This window comes from Sciurus carolinensis, chromosome 12 (genome assembly GCF_902686445.1).
Source record: "Sciurus carolinensis chromosome 12, mSciCar1.2, whole genome shotgun sequence".
NCBI lineage: Eukaryota > Metazoa > Chordata > Mammalia > Rodentia > Sciuridae > Sciurus > Sciurus carolinensis.
Window position 1 is genome coordinate 80,556,530 of NC_062224.1, and position 20,345 is coordinate 80,576,874.

General features: G+C 39.4%; 2 protein-coding genes and 1 long non-coding RNA gene across 12 annotated transcripts in view; 1 reads left to right on the forward strand and 2 right to left on the reverse strand.

Moving 5' to 3' along the window:
• Positions 1-11,627, reverse strand: part of Cd46 (CD46 molecule) — a 35,673-nt gene extending 24,046 nt beyond the window's left edge. For 2 of the 8 annotated variants that reach the window (XR_007104334.1, XM_047520797.1), the window contains exons 1-4: positions 11,186-11,625; positions 2,544-2,732; positions 2,120-2,222; positions 402-487 (exon numbers count right to left, since the gene is read on the reverse strand). Coding sequence is in view for 7 of the 8 variants with exons in the window: in XM_047520797.1 (XP_047376753.1) it covers positions 402-487; positions 2,120-2,222; positions 2,544-2,732; positions 11,186-11,309 (502 nt within the window). In the remaining variant the exon portion in view is untranslated. Of the gene's footprint in view, positions 1-401; positions 488-2,119; positions 2,223-2,543; positions 2,733-11,185 lie in introns of all 8 variants that reach the window. The other 6 variants (XM_047520801.1, XM_047520802.1, XM_047520799.1 and 3 more) reach the window with 4 other exon arrangements.
• Positions 10,750-20,345, forward strand: part of LOC124961797 (uncharacterized) — a 28,067-nt gene continuing 18,471 nt past the window's right edge. The window contains exons 1-2 of the long non-coding RNA XR_007104335.1: positions 10,750-12,032; positions 16,881-17,060. This is a non-coding gene — a long non-coding RNA (uncharacterized LOC124961797). The remainder of the gene's footprint in view (positions 12,033-16,880; positions 17,061-20,345) is intronic.
• LOC124961795 (complement receptor type 1-like) overlaps positions 15,515-20,345 on the reverse strand; it is an 82,534-nt gene continuing 77,703 nt past the window's right edge. For all 3 annotated transcript variants that reach the window (XM_047520792.1, XM_047520794.1, XM_047520793.1), the window contains 2 exons: positions 19,456-19,560; positions 15,515-17,108 (listed from right to left, as the gene is read on the reverse strand). In XM_047520792.1, coding sequence (XP_047376748.1) covers positions 17,096-17,108; positions 19,456-19,560 — 118 coding nt within the window. In that variant the 3' untranslated portion in view covers positions 15,515-17,095. The remainder of the gene's footprint in view (positions 17,109-19,455; positions 19,561-20,345) is intronic.

Below are 20,345 nucleotides of genomic sequence, written 5' to 3' on the forward strand. Positions count from 1 at the left end.
GTCTTTTTTTCACTCTCCTCCTCACAGTAATTTTTTGCAGAGGCTATGAAACTTGGTAACACAACAGACCAACTCCAAATGTCTTCCTTTAAGCCAGATATTGAAGAGATTTGCAAAAATGTAAAGTTACTATGCTAGTATTCTTTTGTTTTGCCATAGTTTTACTAAAAATGTTACATATGTTAACATGTATCAAGTTTATTGTCCTTAAAAATGGGTTAGTAAATAAGAATTTTAAATGCTTCTCCATTTTAATTCCATTATGATCAATATTAAAAGGTATAACCCACATAAAGAAAATGTCTTTGGGGTACATGTTAATCAAAGGCATAATGGAGTCCCAAGGCCAAAATGTCTGAGAACTGCCAATCTAAATTTTAAAAAAAGAAGAATTTACTTACTTTCACATTGTGGAACTTGACTGTCCCATTCTGGGTATTCTCCTTTAAGCACACAACGTACGACTTGTTTACCAACTAAGTAAAAACTGAATGAGAAAAGAAAAAGTTAATGTTTTCTTTAGCCATCAAAAAGATGCACGTAATTATGAAGGAAATTTTTAGATAGTTGTTTTTCTAAATCGCAGTAGTGTGAAGGAGAGGAGTACCAAAGTGCTAAATAAATCTGCAATTTAATCAAATGAAGACTTTCTCCACGTGAACATACATTGTCCAACAGCAATGTTGTCTAAATAAATCTGCTATTGCAAATTTGTCAGTCTGGCTGCTTTGCTGTTTTCTGCAGTCACATCACACGTTCATTTCTGTGCCTTTACTTGCACATTCTGCTTAGTGAGGACAGTGTTCAAGGAGAGGAGCATGCCTAGTGCCGAACTACCTGGGTGCCTGTCCCTGCTGTATGGCTGACCAGTTGCTTGAGATTTGGGCAAGTTTCTCTTGCTTAATTTCCTCACCAGTTAAAAGAGGATACAAGTACATAGCCCTATAAGGTTGTTTAAAGACTCAGATGAGTTAGTATCTGGTGGACAGTAAGTGCTAGATGAGTGTTAGCTTAAATCAGAATGTATTTCTAGGAATAGCTCAGGAAGATTCCTACTCAATGAAATCTTCTCTGATGATTGCAATTCATACACATCCTCTTTCTCCTGAACTCTCACTATTATACGAATTATTCTACTTCTCTGGTCCTGTTCATTTACTATTTTGCTTTGATAGCTTTCTGAATATATTGTGTTTCTCTATAAGGCTACAACTTCTTTGGTTAGGACCTGTGCTTCTGTTCTCTCAAATATAACTATCAACTATCACTAAATATAACTATCGACTGAATGTTCCAAATTACTTGATCAAATTTTAAAAGCCATCAATACTGCTTGTTGATAGTCACAGCTCACTTTTTCCCCAAGAATCACTTATTTTTAATATATTGTATTACACTGAATCTCTAAATGCACAATTTTCAGAAATGCCCAATATTCCCCAACTTACATTATTGAAAGAGCCTTAAGAACAAAAGCTATTATCGAGTGGCCTGTCTCCTTCTGAGATGCTTCAATTCTTTTTCTTTAGTATATATTTTTAGTTGTAGATGGACACAATACCTTTATTTTATTTATTTTTATGTGATGCTGAAGATCGAACCCAGTGCTAGGCAAGTGCTCTACCACTGAGCTATAACTCCAGCCCCTGAGATACTTCAATTCTTTATAGCACTCTCAAAAATAAGGTCTTCCATCCAAACCACCTTGATTGAAAAGGGTAACCAGGTCAATTTTGATATGGTTAACACCTTACAAAGGTCTCTGAACATAGGAGGAATGGCTTTGGTTGGCAGTTCTACCTCCCATCTCTGGGAGCCCTACTTCAGCTTTTAAGAGTTGGCAGGAGGGTGCACTTGGTTGTGAAGAGCCAAGCCACCGTGAAAACTCCATTCCTGATGTTTATAATAGGCTTATTGTTAGATACAGCAAATAGTATACAGCTTTGCTTTCCTTCAACTTCAGTTTAGTTATTACACATATTTCCTGTTTCTATCAAATGCCTAAGGACAGTTTGACTAGAAAGCAAAATTAAAGAAAGTTTATGTGACTTATTAGGAAGAGAATAGAAACATACAGAATTGGAAAGACTGACCTTATTTTCTGTAAGGAGCAACTTACCCATCAGAACAAATAAAATGAACTTGAGCACCCCACACGTGACTAGAATTTATGTATTCTACTCTTCCATTTTTAGGACCCTCTAAATATGTACATTTTCTTTCTAAAAGAAAATAATTGTGAAATTTTAAAATTTAGTTTCAAAACATACTTGAAAGAAAGTCAATATTCTGCTTTGCTCTTTGAATGGAATATTTTTTTCTTTAACCTCTATATTTTAAGGGCAAATGTAAGATTCACAGTTACACGGGCAACCAATTGCCAAGAAAAAGACTCCCTAGAAATTTCTCAAATCCTGCAAAAACCACACTTAATCCAGTCTTGCTTCCTGTGAGAAAAATCATCATTGTAATAGTGGCATATGCTCCCTAAAATGTGGGGTAATCTCTAGAGCAAGCAAAAAGACACGGCTGTGTTTACTTACTTATACAGGCATCATCTGAAATAGGCACCCAGGTATGATTCGGCTCACAAGTAGCAATCGTGAGAAGGCCCAATAGTTGGTCATATCCTGCTTTACACTTATAGGTTATTTCTTCCCCAACCTCATAATAGGGTTTAGGTTTGCTAACAAGTTCCAAAGCTTTAAATGGTGGTGGTAGTACACAGGCATCTAGGGATAATGGAAGAAGAACATGAAAAGGAAGCAGTAATTCAACTTTCACCATCTTGAGACTGTGGTTTGGCAACAGGTAGCACACAGAAAGATTCCAAATGACTGTTCTATGCTTTACCCAAGCAATGCTGGTCATGGAAGATGCCCCTTATTTTAAATAACATTCAGTTAGCTTTTGGCTTACTTCAGAAAAAACCAAATTTGCATTCAACTGCAAACTGAAGAGATACCATCCATGTTTTTGGTTTTAAAAAAATATACATCAGTATGTGTCTTTCCCCATTTCCTTATAAATTCATTTCAAAACTAGTCTTTCCTCTAAGAAGTCATCTCTAGTACACAGCACTCTGCTTAGATTATGCGTCCATAATCTGAAACATTAACTTATGACAACTTGTCATTTCAGGCTCAGTCTTCCCTTGGAAGGTATGTCTCCAGAGGTCAGGGACCACCGTCTTCTTTTCCTGCTCTACTCTGCCCCTAGTGGGTTACTCAAGAAATGCTGGGTAAGAGTGATTATTAAATAAGCATTGTAGATTTCATAGATCAACAACAATATGGACCAAAGTATTTCAAAATATGACTTCATTCCATGTGCTTCATGTAAATGAACTGAACTTCTGATAAGTAAACAAATGCCATTTAAATATAAAAGGTTACTACTTTGAATGGCATTTCATAATCTGCCCTCTCCCCCACTTTCTTGATCAGTGAACACAATTAAATCTTCCTTCACCAATCACCGCATCATGCACTCCCTTGGGAGCCCCCGAGGTAGCTGTGGGGCTGTTTATCCTACCTATGCCACAAGGAAAGCCACTATACAGCTGTCCTTCTAGAACATTTCACTTTTGTTTTTGTCTTTCATTTTGTTGTATTTGTAGTTTTCTCTCTAGAACAGTGACGATCCAGTAATTCATCTTACAAGTGCTATCTGAGCACTTGTAAACCTAGCAACAGTTTTGAAAGATAAGAGGGAGGAGGCAGTAAGTCAAGGCCTAACTTGTTAAAAGAATGCAAAAGCTGGGCTGGGGAGATAGCTCAGTTGGTAGAGTGCTTGCCTTGCAAGCACAACGCCCTGAGTTCAATCCCCAGTACCGCAAAAAAAAAAAAAAAAGAGAATGCAAAAGCTGCTCTCATGAGGAAAGGACCTAAGGAGACAGGTCTGTTTTGATCCAGAGGAGCCTAGTCTTTCTCACTCCTGGATCTCATTCATACTTCAGATGCAAACATGGGTCAAGAAAATTCTAAACAATAGAAATGTTCCTCTCATTTCATGTCACATTCTAAAATTCTCTCTATATACACATTGTCTAACATAATATTTGCATTGTGTTCTGCAGTCCACTTATGCACAAGATGTTTTCAACATTGCCACCATCCTGGTTTTAATATCTGAACATTCCTCAACCAACTGCCTAAAACAATAGCAAAAAGCAAACAAAAAACTTAGTAATGAAAAGCATATTTAAAAAGACAATATAGAGTCGAGTTTTATTACTAACAGTGAATTTGCTGACTATCCTGAACCACAAATTTTTATTTTACAATAGAAGAAAAGGGGCAGGGCTAGAAACACTATATGATTCAGTTCTAGATATGGTTGCATAACATCATTTTAGACTTTAGAACCACCAGGACAGAAACCAAGTAACAGGATGCTGGTTACAAAATTACACAAGTATCCTTTGCTTTATGCATTCAATTTAAGTAACTGTCTTGAAAACAGATAGAGGATTCTTAACTTTCAATATGGTGCTCTATATTTGAAAGAGATATCAATTATATGGTTTAGTCTACTCTCTCTTGAAATATTCTCTCTCCCTAACATGCATAAAGAAAGATATGCTTTCAACAGTAGGCAGAATTTTTTTTTTTTTTTAGTTTGGTAACCAGTGCATTCCAAACTTTACACACTGGAACAATTAAGTCTAATATCGCACTATTGTATAATTAAATTTGTTCTCTTGTTCAGAATACTGATTTTTTTGATATTGAGATTTTCATGCTAACCATTCCCAGCTCCAGTATCTTGATTTATTTTTTCTAGATATTTTACAATGTTATTAGATTTAAGTGGCAATGCTGAACTTTAATAGATGCCACTATGTAATATGAAAAGCAGTCCCAGGTGAGTTTCAGTAAAGTGAATTAGTTCTCTACACTAGATCCCCTGAACTGTTCACCTTCTCTACACTTAAATGGGCTTGCAAAAATGAACTCTGACAACTGTGCACATTCGCACTGACACCCAGACACCACCAAAAATTCCTGGTATCTGACCACAAATGAAACCGCAATGAAACTGGACCATTTTGCTCCTTCTCCTACTGTTCTCACAACCTGTTTTAAAATTGTCTTTGAGGGGCTGGGGTTGTGGCTCAATGGTAGAGCACTTGCCTAGCATGTGTGAGGCACTGGGTTCCATTCTCAGCACCACATATAAATAAATAAAAGTACATCAACAACCAAAAAAAAAATTTTTTTTAATTGTCTTTGCTTCCTCAAAATGCAGGCTGTGACTTCTATACCTTCTAAATTTTATTTCTCATTTGCCACTCATTTCTAGGCCCACAAAAATCACGTTCATCACTTCCAAGTTGTTAACTGGTCTCTTCCTAATTTCACACTAACAGTCTTCTCCTCATGAGTTGCATTACCCTTCAGATGATATCTAGAGATTTGGGTCCTCCCTAACTTCAGCATTCTCTTCTGCTCTGGAATGATCCATGTCTCTCTTCTCCCCACCCCTGCTCCCGCCCCCAAACTCTCACTGACTTCCTGGAGAGTACATCACCCTGGGTTTCAGGCTTTCCTGTTTCTCTTCCTTTCCTGCCTGAGGGGATCAGAGATATCCCTAAAGAATCTGCTTGAGAACCTCTTGTTTCTTTATTCTGTAGGTCCCTCTCCCCTGACTTCACTACCAGGGATAACCAACAGCCTTCCAGGTCCCTGTCTCCAACCTGGCTGGGGTGCCAAGCCTATATAATCATTGCCAACCCACACAGGTCCCCTTGGAAATGTGTTACACAATTGCATATAACACTGCAAAGCCTGAGTGTGGTCACTTTTGATTCATCATATTTGCATATGCCCAGCAAACAAGTTCTGTTTCCACAGCTGGAATGCTCGATCCTTTACTTCTTCAAGTCCTGGCATTTCCCATCTGAACTGCTGTAAGAATTTCTCTTTACCTATCTTGTCACCTTTCATTGAACTGATTTTTTCACATTGCTATCAAAAAGTAATATTTATATGATGTATTTAAAAGTTCTTCCAAGACAGATTGGGCCAGATTAAAGTCCCTCCCTATAGAATCCTGCTCACCCTTGCACACTATTCTCAAGCTGTCCTCAGTTACTTGGAGGCCTGTATGGGTGTGCTTTCCAACACTTTAGGTCTTCATGAGTCATCTGATTTCCGTTTTGACCAGCAAGAGTGCCTTTCTCCCACCTTCCGCATCCCAGCCTCCCAGCCTCATCTTAGATGCCTCTTCTTCTTCGAAGCATCTTGACATCTCTCACTCAAAAAAATCGTGACTTTGAGGTTGAGGCAGAAGGATAGCAAGTTCCAGGCCAGGATAGGTAACTTAGCAAGACCCTGTCTCAAAATCAGAGAAAAAGGGCTAGGATATAGCTCAGTGGTAAAGCTCTTGCCTAGCATGTGGGAGGCCCTAGGACCAAAACAAACAAACAAATAAACAAAACCCCCAAACAAACAAAAAACAAAAGTCTGGGTTAAATGCCCTTATGATGCTCCAATTTCCTTTCATAGACATTTTCATATTATACTTATTTGTTGTTTACTTCTCCTTGAGGACCACGTATCACTCATCTGTGTCTCTAGTACCTAGGACTAGAGATGCATGAGGGCTGCTATCCGTTCAATATGCTCTTAGATCAAAACTCAATCCTTCACTCTTCAGTCAACTTGCTTTGGTGAAATCTGCAATTCATAATTATTTCTTTGCTGTTTTTATGCCAGGCTTCAAAATCTTTCCTTTGTTTAGTTATAAACATTTCCCTTTATTAGAGCTTTATTTCTTTCATGTCAAAATGTTTATTCTGTATTAGTTTATTATGGATCCAATCTCCATTACTGCTATTATTAGAAATGGTATTTTAACATCATCAAAAGTGAACTCCACATACTGTGAGGTATATTTTTTTCAAAATCAGAACCTGTTTCTTAGAACAATAGTGATGATGATAAAACAATTCAGAAATGGTCAATATTAAGCACTACCTGCATCAAGCATTGTTTTTAAGCTAACTTCATCTTCGTAATCATCATATGAGATTGATACTATTTCTCCCTTCAGATGAGCAAACTAAGGCATCATAGGTGCCAGACCCAGGAATCAAGTCAGGCAGCCTGATTGGCAGGCCACACCATGAACCATCACCAACCTGCCTTCCATTCCCATCTCTCATCTGAAACCCCCACACGCTGACACCATCTTACACTATCTGCAATTTAGTCTTCAAGAAATTGCCTTCTACTGTGCTTGGGGAAATTAGAGTTCAGATTTCTGTTGTGCTAAGTCAAATAAAAGAGCTCCCAATGCCTTAAATGGACAGGTAATAACACCGGAGTCTGAATTTACAATGGTGATGATTTCCTTACAATTAGCCTGTTGCTTCTCATAGATACCCTGCTATCCAGACTTCTCCCATTATGTTGCCTCCTTTGCCCAACACTGAGCATCTTGGCAGTCCAGCTGCATCACCTCTGGATACCTTTGCTCACTCTGCACCTTGGCTCCACACTTCCCTCCTCCTAGGTTGACTACAAGTCCTGCTCAACTCTTGTCTTCCTAGACTTAAGTCACCCATTGCTTCTTCTGGAAAGCTTTTTCTGCCTCCCCCTGGGAAATAATAACTGGCCACCTTCCCCTGGACTCTCTCAGGTAACTAGCACATGCTAGTCACAACATCCAGCACAACATGTCCCTCATAGAAGCCATTAAAAAAAAAAAAAATGTTAATCACAGTAGCACTGCTGCCAGACCCAAAACAGTAAAGAACATGCTATAATGCATTTCGGATTGAAAATAATTAATGTTTATGCATTGGAGAAAGGAGAATTGGCCATTTCTTTTGTTGTCTGTCTCCCAGTTTTCGAGAGACTTAGCAGAAGACCAGATGAACACTGCTTCCTTGGCGCCGTAGCATGCAGGGTAAGAAAACCAAGAAACTGTCAGATAAATACTACTGATCTTGGCTTCTTTAATTGGAAAAAAGAAAAATGCCTAAAGCAGACAGATGAGACCACACCTAACAGGAGATTGTGGGTTTTCTCTGAAAAAGCAGCTCTACTTCTAGAGGAGTAAGTCTGAATTTTTTTTTTTCTCTCCAAAACTGTACAAATGCTCTGTTGTACAATTTTCTGCCATTTGACAGCTACCTTTGAGATGTTGGGACTCCCATGCACATCACTATCTGTTTATAAAACCTCCTCATGAGAGAGTGAGCTGCTCGCAAAAGGAAACCCATTTTACTCACCTCCTCTCCCTGCCCAGCATAGTGAACTTCTGTTCATCAATCTTGACTTTACCTGGCAACCATACACTTAACCTTGGTTTTCCTCCCCTTCAGTATTAGTGTTATTACCTTTCCTGTTGCACCCTATTCCTTTTATTTATCCATTTTCCTCTATTGAAATAGTTTCCATCATTTTCTTCAACTTTTAGTATTTTGGGGGAGGGACGCGGGGAGGTACCAGGAAATAAACTCAGGGGCACTCAACCACTGAGCCACATCCCCAGCCCTATTTTGTATTTTATTTAGAGACAGGGTCTCACTGAGTTGTTTAGCACCTTGATTTTGCTGAGGCTGACTTTGAACTTGCAATCCTCCTGACTCAGCTTCCCAAGCTCCTGGAATTACAGGCATGCACCACAGCCAGCACCTGGCCTTAAATTTCTAGTTTAAATCCTATTCTAAACATTATTCTTAAAAAAAAAAAAAAAAAAAAAAAAAGTCCTTTTGTTTTCTATCATCACTATTCCCTACTTGCCTCTCTCCCTTTTGAAATGAACTTTTTAGTGATCAGTAAGAAGCAAGACTGGAGTACTAGGAGCCCTGGAGAACCTATAAATAGGAGAAGGCAGGTCCTCTCTGACCCTCAGCTCAGCTCCCCTGCCCTAGCTCCACAGAAAGGCCAGCCCAGGCATAGCTTTTTAAAGAACTTTTCTCCTGCAGGCAGGAGGAATTTTTCTTGTGCTCTTAAGTCCTTACCAACTATGAAACTCATGGTTATATAAGAGTGTTGCTACTGAAGCCCCAAATTGGCCATTTGGAACAACAAATGTGACAAGACAGATAAAACCTCTCTGCCTTGTAATGGGGAGAGATAGAGAACAGAAAATTAGAAGGGTGGTTACAATTTGCTACGGTGTGTATGTGTGTGTCTACCAGAAAAACGGTGGTCATGGAAGATCCCTCTGAGCAGGTAACAGTCCAGCTGAGTTTGCAGGATAAGACACAGCCAATTATACAGTAAATCAGAAGGAGGACCATTCCAAGGCAGAGGGAACAACAAGTGCAGAGTCTGGCCTATTTGATGAACAGAAATGTCACTTTCCTTCCTGTTGCTTGTTAAATGCAGAGAAGCAAGCTCCTTTCCTCTAGAGCACTCTAGTTGGTTTATAATACATGAATTATACAGGTATTATTTATATACAATGAATAATACTAATTGGTTAATGTCTGATACTTCCAATACATCTTAGCAAATATTTATAGATTGCCTACTATGTATGTGGCACTGGGGATATAACAGCAAAATAAAGTCCCTGCTTCATGCACTTATGTGTGTAAACAGTTAATGAAAGAAGGACCATGACAATAGGAATGACCTATTATTGCCTACCAGTACAACCTCAGGACCAGCACAGGACCTGGAACCAACCTAGAAGGCAAATATTGTTAAATGAATGTTGCTAAGTAAAGAAATGCAGCAATACAAACTGTATGTGTAATAGGATTCTACATATAACATGGGTGTAGAAACAATGTGCATTTAAAAATAGGAGATACAAAAATGGTTAATTTTGTGTAAGTTTTACACAATAATCATCTATCTATATCGTGTATAGATATTTTGTACCAGGGATTGAATCTAGGGATGCTTAACCATTGAGCCACACCCCCAGGTCTTTTTGAATATTTTTTTAAATTTTTTAAGACAGGGTCTCACTAAGTTGCTAAGGACCTCACTGAATTGCTGCGATTGGCCTGGAATTTGTGATCCTCCTGCCTGAATTTCCTGAATGGCACGGATTACAGGACAGGAGTGGGCCACTGCATCCAGCAAGCATATATTTTGAATAAAAAGTATTTAGTCCATTCAATGAAAGGCACAACAAACTCAGTGGAATGGACCTTCACCTTTAGTTAGTAAACTGTTGGTGAGGATTAAACCCCAGGGCCTATGCTTGCGAGGCAAGCACTCTACCAACTGGGCCCCAACCCTGAGGATACTAATTTCTCACAAGGTTTTAGGCTGCTCCTCTGAACCATGACCTGACCTAAGGAAAACAATCACTCCCCCCCCCAAAAAAAATTAGGTTATAAAATCTGATACTATCTGTATTGGTTGGGAACAGGAAGATAACTCCATGGATAAAAACAAACAAAAAAATCCTCTTGTAAACCAAGACCAATTCTGTCTGGGGCAACAAGGAGACTTGATACAAAGGGCATGGTGCGCCCTTCCCACCCTCTAAACTCAGACACTGTGAACCTGCTCTCACCTGCGCACAAGCAGAAGGCAACCTACCCTCCTCAGAACCAGAACTCGTGTCCATCCCCAAAGAAGGCAAAGAATGCGCTTACCTTGGCACCGCAGGGCAGGCCACTTTTGCACAGCACACTTAACAATGCCCCGCCCCGTCTCCCACAGCTCAGCTCATTTAGGCACCGCTGACACCCTGCATGCCAACTCTTACTGCAGGGACCACCAAGACCCTAATGAGCAGCCCCTCTCTCCAAGGCACCACCCCGCGCAGGGAACACAAGGGCAGACTCTAACCACCTGCACGGCATCGACCCTCGCAATACTTCAATGCACCTGAGCACTCTAGACCCCTCACCCGGAGCACCTGGTGTGCGCTCCCCATCCAGGATTGGCTCAAACCCGGAAACGCGGCGAGTTTTTGCTAGGGTCACAGCTAGGCCCTAGACGAACCTCCGCCGCTCCCACCACTCCGGCAAAAATCACGCCGCCCAAGCAAGGCTTCGCTTCGGGCGTAGCAGGGTCGCCACAGGACTCGGCCCGCACGTGCTCCGGCGTGCGCGTCCTGGAAGCGCTCAACGCACCGCCCCTAGCAGCACTCTGGCCGTGCCTTCTCCGCCGACCCCGGCCAACCCCAGGTCCACCCTGACCCGCGGCTCCCACCCCAAGCTCCAGCCTGTACGTCGGCGTGCGCAACCTCTTCAGGCTCCTACCAGAGAATGTAAACAGCAGGAACACCGTGGTCGCCAGAAAGATCGCTAGGAGGCACCGCTGGAAAGTAAAGGAACTCTCTCCGCGGCGGGGAAACGCCGTGCACGGCGCGGAAGACACCTTCATCTTTCAGGGGATGAACAGGAAAACAGTGCCAGCCAGGCAGGGGAGTCCCTTTTGAGCCCGGTTGTCATACGCAACAATCCCTAAATTCACAAAGTGTGAAGGGCCGCCAGACAAGTGGGCGTGGCTGGGGCTGGCGCCTGGGTCGGAAGTGACTCGAGGCTGAGCCGCTGGGCCAATCCCGCGGCATCAGGGCGGGGTTTCGGCCGCGTCGCTCAAGGGCCTCAGGGGACCCAGGGTGGCCCTGGTTGAACAAACACCCGGTTCCCCGGCTGCAGTCGGTTCCTGGGGCCTCACTGCTGCAGTGAGGCTGCGTCCTCTGCAGACCAGCCTCCAGGCGCTGGCTTGCGGGAAAGGGCTGGCTCGCCGCCGCTTTTGTAAACAGGGTTACCACCCTATCCAGGAAGGGTGGAAGAGAAACTGCTGGCCTTGTCATCATTTCCGGTACCTTTGGCTTGCAGAATAAAGCACAGCGACCTAAAAATAGAGACCCAGAGGTCAGATACCGAGTCGCTGTGGGGCCAGCACCCCTTGAGACTCGCCCTATCCTGGCGCACCCCAGGCTGCGGGACTGCCTGGGCCCTTACTCTGTATCTGGCGTTACTCAGGCATTATTAGGGACAATACTTGAGTGTTCCTTGCTTAAATGTCTGCTGCTAAATTATCTCAGGGCCTTTTTTTCAGTTTCCAAATCCCACAGGTCTGACTATTGCACCAATCTCTAAGGTAATTTGTTCTCCCTCTTACTCCCTCAGACCGCTTCCCCCTTTTAACTTTTTAAAATTATATATATATATATATTTAATTTAGAGACAGGGTCTCAATGAGTTGCTTAGGGCCTTGCTAAGTTGCTGAGACTGGCTCTGAACTTGTGATCCTCCTGCTTCAGCCTCCCGAACTGCTGGGATTACAGGAGTGTGCCACTGCTCCCAGCACAACTAAATTTTTTTTTAATAATTTTTTTAGTTGTAGATGGACCTTTTATTATTTTATTTATTTAATGCAGTGCTGAGAATCGAACCCAGTGCCTCTTGCGTGCTAGGCAAGTTCTCTACCACTGAGCCACAACCCCAGCCCACAACTTAATTTTTTATGGAAGACAATATGAAAAATAAAAAGACAAGATAAGTGCCCAATTTCTGGAAGGAATGAGTGCGACAGGATTTTGGATGGGTAGGAATTTGTAAGGTGAAGAAGATAAAGGGTAAAACTTTTTTGTTGAAATAATCTCTAGAACAATGCTGGAAAATTAAGAATGAACAAGAATGATCCCTAGGATCATGAAAAAAACCTGGATTATTGGTAAAAGAAAAAACTAACAGGACCTAGCATTAAAAGAGCAAAGGAAATGAGTTGACAATTTTCTTCCTCTCAGACTGGCAAAGAATAAAAACATCCATGTGAGTGAACATGCAGGGAAATCAACACTTAACTTTTCGAATAGCTTTTCAGCTTGTTAAGTCTTAAAGGGGATGTGACTTTCTCACTCAGAGTTTATCTCAAAGAAATCATCAGAGCTGTGAACAATGGTTTATAATTATGAAAAAGCACAAACTCATAGATATCCAGCAAAAGCATTAAGGAATTTATAGTAGGTGCCTTTATGTGATGAAATTCTGTGTGTGGCAAACATTGTAAATGTATTTGTTCATACAAAAGCAGACTCCAAATTATAATATGCTTTTCCTTTAAACAAAAATATCATAACAATACACATAAAAGGAGACAAGTTGGAAATATATCAAAATTAACAATAGTTGAAAGGATCATACATATTTCAGTTTCTTTGTTCGGCTTTCTAGTTTTTCTATATTGAGCCTATATTACACTTGGAATAAGGTAAAAAAAACTTTTTTTGTTTGTTTGTTTTGAGACAGGATAGTTACTGAGGCTGACTAAAGGAAAAAAATATCCAACCTATATCCGATATATCAAGGGCAGTTTTGTGTATAGTATGGTGGGAGCAAAACCTGTATGGCCCAGGTGTGCTGTGTTGGTGAGGAAATGGAAGCTCACAGTACAAACCTCAAATGGGTTCTCTGGAAATAAGACTTGATACACATTTAGCACAGCTCTGTATCTGAGATGTCCCGAGACTTTCTGGATTCACCAAGCTGTGGGTTTCCTTTTCTTGCCAGAATAACAAAACTTTTAAAACCACACAAGACACCAAGTCTGGAGGGGTTATATAAAATAAATACCTGAGTATTTTGGAATATAAAATCCAGACATTCCTTGGTGGCAATTGAAGGAGGTACAATTAAGGAGACAATGAATAGGAAGCTCAATGAGGCAGGACTGGTATTTCTTTTAACGTTTCCAGTTGTGAGCTGTATGACAGAAATGTTCTGTGGCTCAGTGTCAGAACTTATTTGTGAAAACAGAATTTATTACTGTAACAATAAATATTAAAAATTTCCTGTTTATTTCTAGGCTTGGAAGTAAGATTTCCTTTTTTCTTGTGAGCCAATTAAAAAGATAGGAGAAACAATTTGGCTAGTGTTTGTTATCCTAGTTTCAGGTGCTATATGAAATTCAAGGATTATAGTTTTATTGAAACTTTGTTTCAGTCAGTAAAATTTCTATCCCTGGGGTTCTTCAAGCCATTCTTAATATACTTGAAGACTTCCACAACAATTGTTTTTAAAAAACTTATTTTGATTTGACCCAATTGAGCTTCCATTTGAAAAGTTCTGGGCCTTGTTCCCTATCTTTCCAGATAATTTCCATGAATCAGGGGTAGAGTTTCCTTGTAATATCTCCAGTGCCAAGATTCATAGTAGGTTCTCAATGAACACCTGATAAATATTATAGGAAATAAAGGGGTCTTGCTGTCAAATGCATTTAATACATCTTTTACAGTTCTCCATCAGAATCAATTTAGCAAATGCTGAAGAAATTGAGAAATTTTGATTTTTACTAATATTGGACATTCGAAAACAAAGCGGGATTTGTCTCTAAATGGGGTGAGGTAAACTGCACACAAAATAAACTTTCCTAAATCAGGCATTTCAAGTTTACCTGTAAAGTGGAGCTACTGTCGGTGCCTTAGCTTTGCCTCTGGATTGTTTCAGTAACTGAGTTCAAAGGGAAAGTGGACTTCCTGAGGCTTTGGCAGGGATAGAAGTGGAATGAAATAGGAGATTTAACATGAATGGTTCCTCAACTCCCCCTAAAGACTTGGTCCAACTGCCATAGACAAAAAAAGGAGAGAATGGAAGATGTAGGGGGTGGTGGGGTAGGTAAGGTTTAAAAAGGTTAAAGAAGGTTTAAGAAGGGTGGTCAGACAGAGTGGTGGTAGGCAGGTGCCATTGATGCTGGCCAACCTTTTCTTTAAAATTTGATATGAGACGATTCTTTGCCTCTTAAATTAATATATCTACATTATGCTTTTTGGAGGTTGGGGTAAGGTGTCATCAGGCATCTTCCAGTCAGTTGACCTTCATATGTAACTATGTCTGATTTTCTTTCCTCTCACCTGAAAGGGTGTGAGTGTGGTGGGCCACGCCCAACATGGGGATTCTGTCAGCAATCAAGTTCCTTCTTTCTGAGAAGGAACACACATTCATTTTGGTCTACCTTAACTTTTGCAGGCTTTAGAAAAGGTAAATATATTACAAATTATACTCCATAAGTAGATTTGCAAAGCTAAATCTTTTATTCTTTTCTCATTTTAATTGACAAAATTTTATTTAAATGTCATAGATTTAAATGACATTATATCTTACATTTATTCTACTTAAAAAAAAAAGCAAACAAAACAAAGAATGTCAAATATTAATAGCTATGGAGAGCAATTGGTCCAGCTGCTGATTAGATGAAAAATGTAAGGCCAAAGGTTAACAGAATTACTTAATTATACGAGTTAGGCAATGAGGCATTTTCCTAGTATTTATACTATTTCCCATGACAATTGATGTAATAGAAAAAAAATCTCATGGCTTCCTCGAAATTAAAAAGTCATGGACATCAGATATTTATTAATCATATGACTCACTGGTTCACTCCATTTTGGAAAAAAAACACAGAATTGTTTTCTTGTGATGGAGAATTGTAATTCTAAGAAAGGCTAATTCTCATTTAGTTTCTAGTCCTCCTTTGAAATGCACTTCTTCAAAATCCTAAGAAATAATGGAGATCAACTAAAGAGCCAACTGAGCAAACACCTACCATTGAGTATCATTTTGTAAATTCTCAGGCTAGTTACGCTTCTTATTTTTTTTTTTTTTTTTTTTTTTTTGGTGACCTGGCTGTATGTGGTTTGCCCATCTTTGGTGGGAGGGTTGGCTGGAATATTTAAGAACTTTCTAAAATAATAAGGCAATTTCCCTTTGTCTATGGTATAAATTGTGTGTGTGTATGTATATATATATATTTTTTTTTCTTTTTTTGTTCAGTGAACTTTGCTTATGCTGGGCTTCTATCTTGCACAATTTTAAATTGAAATTCAAGTTGATGTCTAGCTTATTCCCTATACTGGTGTCAAAGTAAAGTTGGCAAAATAGATCTTTAGAACAACAATTAAAACAGAATTACACATAAATTAGTGGTAGCCATATGCAAAGATATTATTCAGTATTCACAAATATTCCGGTATTTTCTAGAGACTATTATTATGACCTATAATATTATAACAAGTTCTTGATCTATAAAGATGTGGAATGGTTAAAACTATAGGGCTACTTATTTTAAAATATCAAGGCATGATTATTGATTTGATAAGATCTTTTTTAAAAATTGACACATAAAAATTACACATTTATGAGGTACCATATGATATTTGGATATTTGTATGTACTGTGTAATATTCAAATCAAGGTAAACATATATGTCTTCTTAAACATTTATCATTTCTTTGTGGTGAAAACATTCAAAATCTTTTAGTTTTTTTAGATCTGTAGTCACGCTACTGTGCAATAGAAAACCAGAGCTTACTCCTCTTGAATGTAACTTAGTACCTGTTCACTGATAAATTCTTAAAAGTTGTACTTTTTTCAGTTAATCTAGTACATTCTAGTAAACTAGTTACTTTTATAATTATTATTCTTTTATTTAAAATTTTTCTTTTATACAAAACATGTTACAAAGTGGGTTTTTGAAGTAGAACTTAAAAAATATAAAGAACTTCATTTGTTTTTCCTAGATACTTCTTTTGAGTAGTCTTGACCACTCTTCCCCATAATCATTTAGCACCTTTTCAGTGAAGAAAAATTGCTTTCTTCCCTAGAGGAGGTGAAAACTGATATGCATTTTACTTCAATCTGTTAAAAGGAGTAGGTTCTGCTCTATAAAATAAAGATATATGTGTCTGTATAAAGAAACACGTGTATAGAAAATGATTAGCAGAAAATGTGACTTGTGACTTATTAATAAGTCATTAATTTTCATATCTTCCTGATTTTCCAAATTCTCCTTAACAAGCTCATTCTATATCATGAACATTTCAAAATAAGAAAGGAAAATGACAAACTTATAAACCAGAACCCCTAGACAACATCTTCCTTTAAATAATTGAAACAATTTTCCATATTTAAGTACAGTCTGGTACCCTGACTAGATGATGTGTGCTTTCAGCACAGGAAAGAAGGTGAGGGGTGAGAGGAATGCAGACTAAGAGGTCGAGTTCTGCTGAACACTGGACAGCTTTCCCATCTTCGGGTGCACACGTTTGCATCTCTGTGAAGTCACTTCAAAGGGTTCATGAACCTCGGATCTTACTCTCTTGAAGCGGACTGGCTCCTTTCCCATCAACAGGTAATTGGAGGTTTCTCAAACTTTATAATACTTTGTCAAGGAAGGACACTGAAATAGCAGAATATTTTTATTTAGATGACAGCAGCAGAGGAAAAATGAACCACCAAGAATTTATATGCTGATAATCACAATGCTGGCATCACATAAATTACAAGTTCATTAGAAGTGTTTATTCCCTCCATAGTGGTTGCTATGTAGGGCACAAGAAAGTATGGTGTAAATGGAGACTTGAGTAGATAAGAGAGTGATTAATGAGTAACTTGACCTTTTCCTTTTTCTTTTGTCAAAGAAAATGTGTTCTCAGAGTTAAACAAATAAATAAAAAGAGGTTTGTTCCAGAAAATGAATAGGTCAGTTAGAAAGTGCAACACATTTCCTTGTGTCTCTCATGAACCCTGGTGGTGGTGGGGGCTGTAAGGGTGACTGGTAACTTGGAGTAGGGTCAGCTTCAGCAAGCAGGTCCTCCTCCTCTTATTACAGTCAAGAATGCACTGGGGTAGTACATGCAGAATAAGATATCCAGATGCTTCCTGGGCAAGCTGAAGCCTCTTTTCTCTGGACAGGAGTGATATCTTGCCACCAAAGGACAGAATCCCTGGTGAGCACTACTGGCTCACCTGACCCCAGTGATGACTGCCACGGTATTCCTCAGAGTCATTCTTTATCTCACAAGGCTTCCCAGCATCACCTGCTACCTGTGTCTTCTCTAAACATTCTCATGTCCTTCAACACACAGCTGTGTCTTTGGTGTCTGTCTCTTTATTTATGCCACTCACTCTGCCCCAGCACCTGGCCTGGATGCAAGGTCTCATGCTTGCTAGACTGTCTAACTCATGTGGCTACAGATAATTAATTTGCTCCTGTGGAACACTGTGGTCAGAATTCCAATCTTAAAGGGAGATCAGAAGAGGAAAGGACCAGGAGTGGGAGGTAGGGAAGGAGGGGTCAAGTGCCGGGGAGTGATATTGGCCAAATTATATTGTTATTTGAGTTGTCTATACATGTATCTTGGTTGACTATAAAATTCCTTTCCTACCCTCTTACTTCTTTCTGGGGTCTCTTCCACTGTCCTCTGTTGAGTTTAGGATTTCTGACATATGTGTGTATATAAAATGCCAAGTTAGTTTAATGCACATTGATGTGAAAAATAGGTAGGACATAAAGAAAAAAATATTTGCTAATCAACTTGATGCTTTTGCTTCTGCTTTCTACAGGAATATCTAGGGCTTATGGCACTATTATTTCTGAAAGCACACTAAGGACCTATATATAGAAAATATTAGGATTACTGGCATAGCCAGAGTGAGCCAGGACCAAATGAATTGTTCTATATGATACAGAAAAATGGAGCATTAAATTTGCAAGAGGCCCAAGAGTTGAAATGAGATACCCTAGGGATGCAGTAAAGATTTGAGGAAAATGGAGAAGAATCTAAGAGAGAGGCCTGGGAAAAGACAGGGGGTGGGGATCCAGGACTGAAAGTCAGAGAATAGCCAGTAAGAAATTCCTTAAAGACTGATATAATTCAGGTGTGGGCAAACTCTTCCACTGAAGGACCAGTAAAATTTTTTGGCTTTGTGAGCCATATGATCTCTGTTCAAACTTGCTGTTAAGATGGGTATGCAGTCATAGTTAACAGGTAAATGAATGGGTCTGGCTGTGCCAATAAAACTTTATTTACAAACACAGGTGGCCAACTGGATTTGCCAGCTAGCTGGTAGTTTACCAACCCTTGGTCTAGGTAGTTACTTTTCTGCCCAGCTATTCATTAAGTCATGGGACACTTTCAATTGTGGCATCATTTCCCCTTTCACCCCAGACCTTTAGCCAATATTTATCTCACAATGGTTTGTGGTAAGGTTGCACTGAGGAGGTGGGATGAAGGGTTGGGGATGGCAATTAGCCCAGTGGAGGACAGAAATAAGAGAGAGTCTCAGGAGGCCAAGTGAGGCCAAGAATTCAATGCAAGTCACAAATCAGGGAAAAGGCAAGGTGAGTCTCCAGAGGATTTTTATGAGACCCTGCACGTGAAGGAGAGTGGGGGACCTGGAAGGGCACAGAGGCTGCAAATGCTTAGTTTCCACCAGGAAAAGAAAAGAAAAGAAAAAAAAAGACTACTTCTCAAAGGTTCATAGCATGAATGCACAAAAATATAAGAATGCTTTGAAAAATGGTGCCTAGGCACAGCATCAACAGAGTTGTCACACAAAATTGCCAGAAATGGCAACAATCCAGGAACAAAATAAATAAATGAAGGTGTTTCCAGCTCATGAAGTGGTTTCTACCTTCTTTGGTATTGATGACCTGCTTAGGGTCATATCCTATTCAAATGCTGTCTCCATTTTTGATATTTGGGTTGTCGCCAACATTATGAGCTCAGTAAATGGAGAGGTACCTGCTGTTTTCCTGACTTGTTAGCAGAGTCTGAGGAGGAACACAGCTGCCTTCTTGAGGATGTAAATGGATATTCACTTCTTTACACTTTTCATCTGGATTATTGCTAATTGGCAAAGGAGGAAAAAGTTAGGAAAACTGTCTTAATCATATGTTTCAGTTTTAAAGGAAATCAATAACTTTCATTTTGAGATTTAAGTTATAATTTGCCTCAAGTTCCTGATATCTTTACAAGATGACTAAAAGGAAAAATATAACCAATCTTATTTTTTAATACTAAGTAAAAACTTGGATTAGGATATCATAGTAAAATCATCCTATGTAATGTCAGAAGATTCAAAACTGTTTAAGTTAGGTAGGTATCTGTGTCTTAACATAATACATTTCATTATTTCTGAAATCATTTTGATTAGGACATAGGGTTAACCACAGGATTTTGACAGACTTTTCCATATCCATGAAGTCTTTTTCATTTTTCTTCCCTTTTCCCTTTACTGAAGTACACGTTCTATTTTTAACACAGGTACTATGGACAGGAAAGCAGTACTGTCCTGCATCTTCACTGATCCCTCCTTCCCTCCAGCTCCACAGTCACACATTCAACTCACCATGGATCAAAAATATTTTTTAAAATGCTAGGTGTGGTGGTGTGCACCTATAATCCCAGCTACTCGGAAGGTAGGAGGATCACAAGTTCAAAGTCAGCCTGAGCAACTTAGAGAGATCATGTCTCAAAATAAAAAAAGAGCTGAGTTTAGCTCAGTGGTGGGCATTTGCCTAGCGTGAGTGAAGCCCCTGTTCAATTCACAGTAACACACACATGCACACAAAATTGAAAAATATTGTGACTGTGCTGAACATACACAGATTTTTTCTTGTCATTTTCCTCTA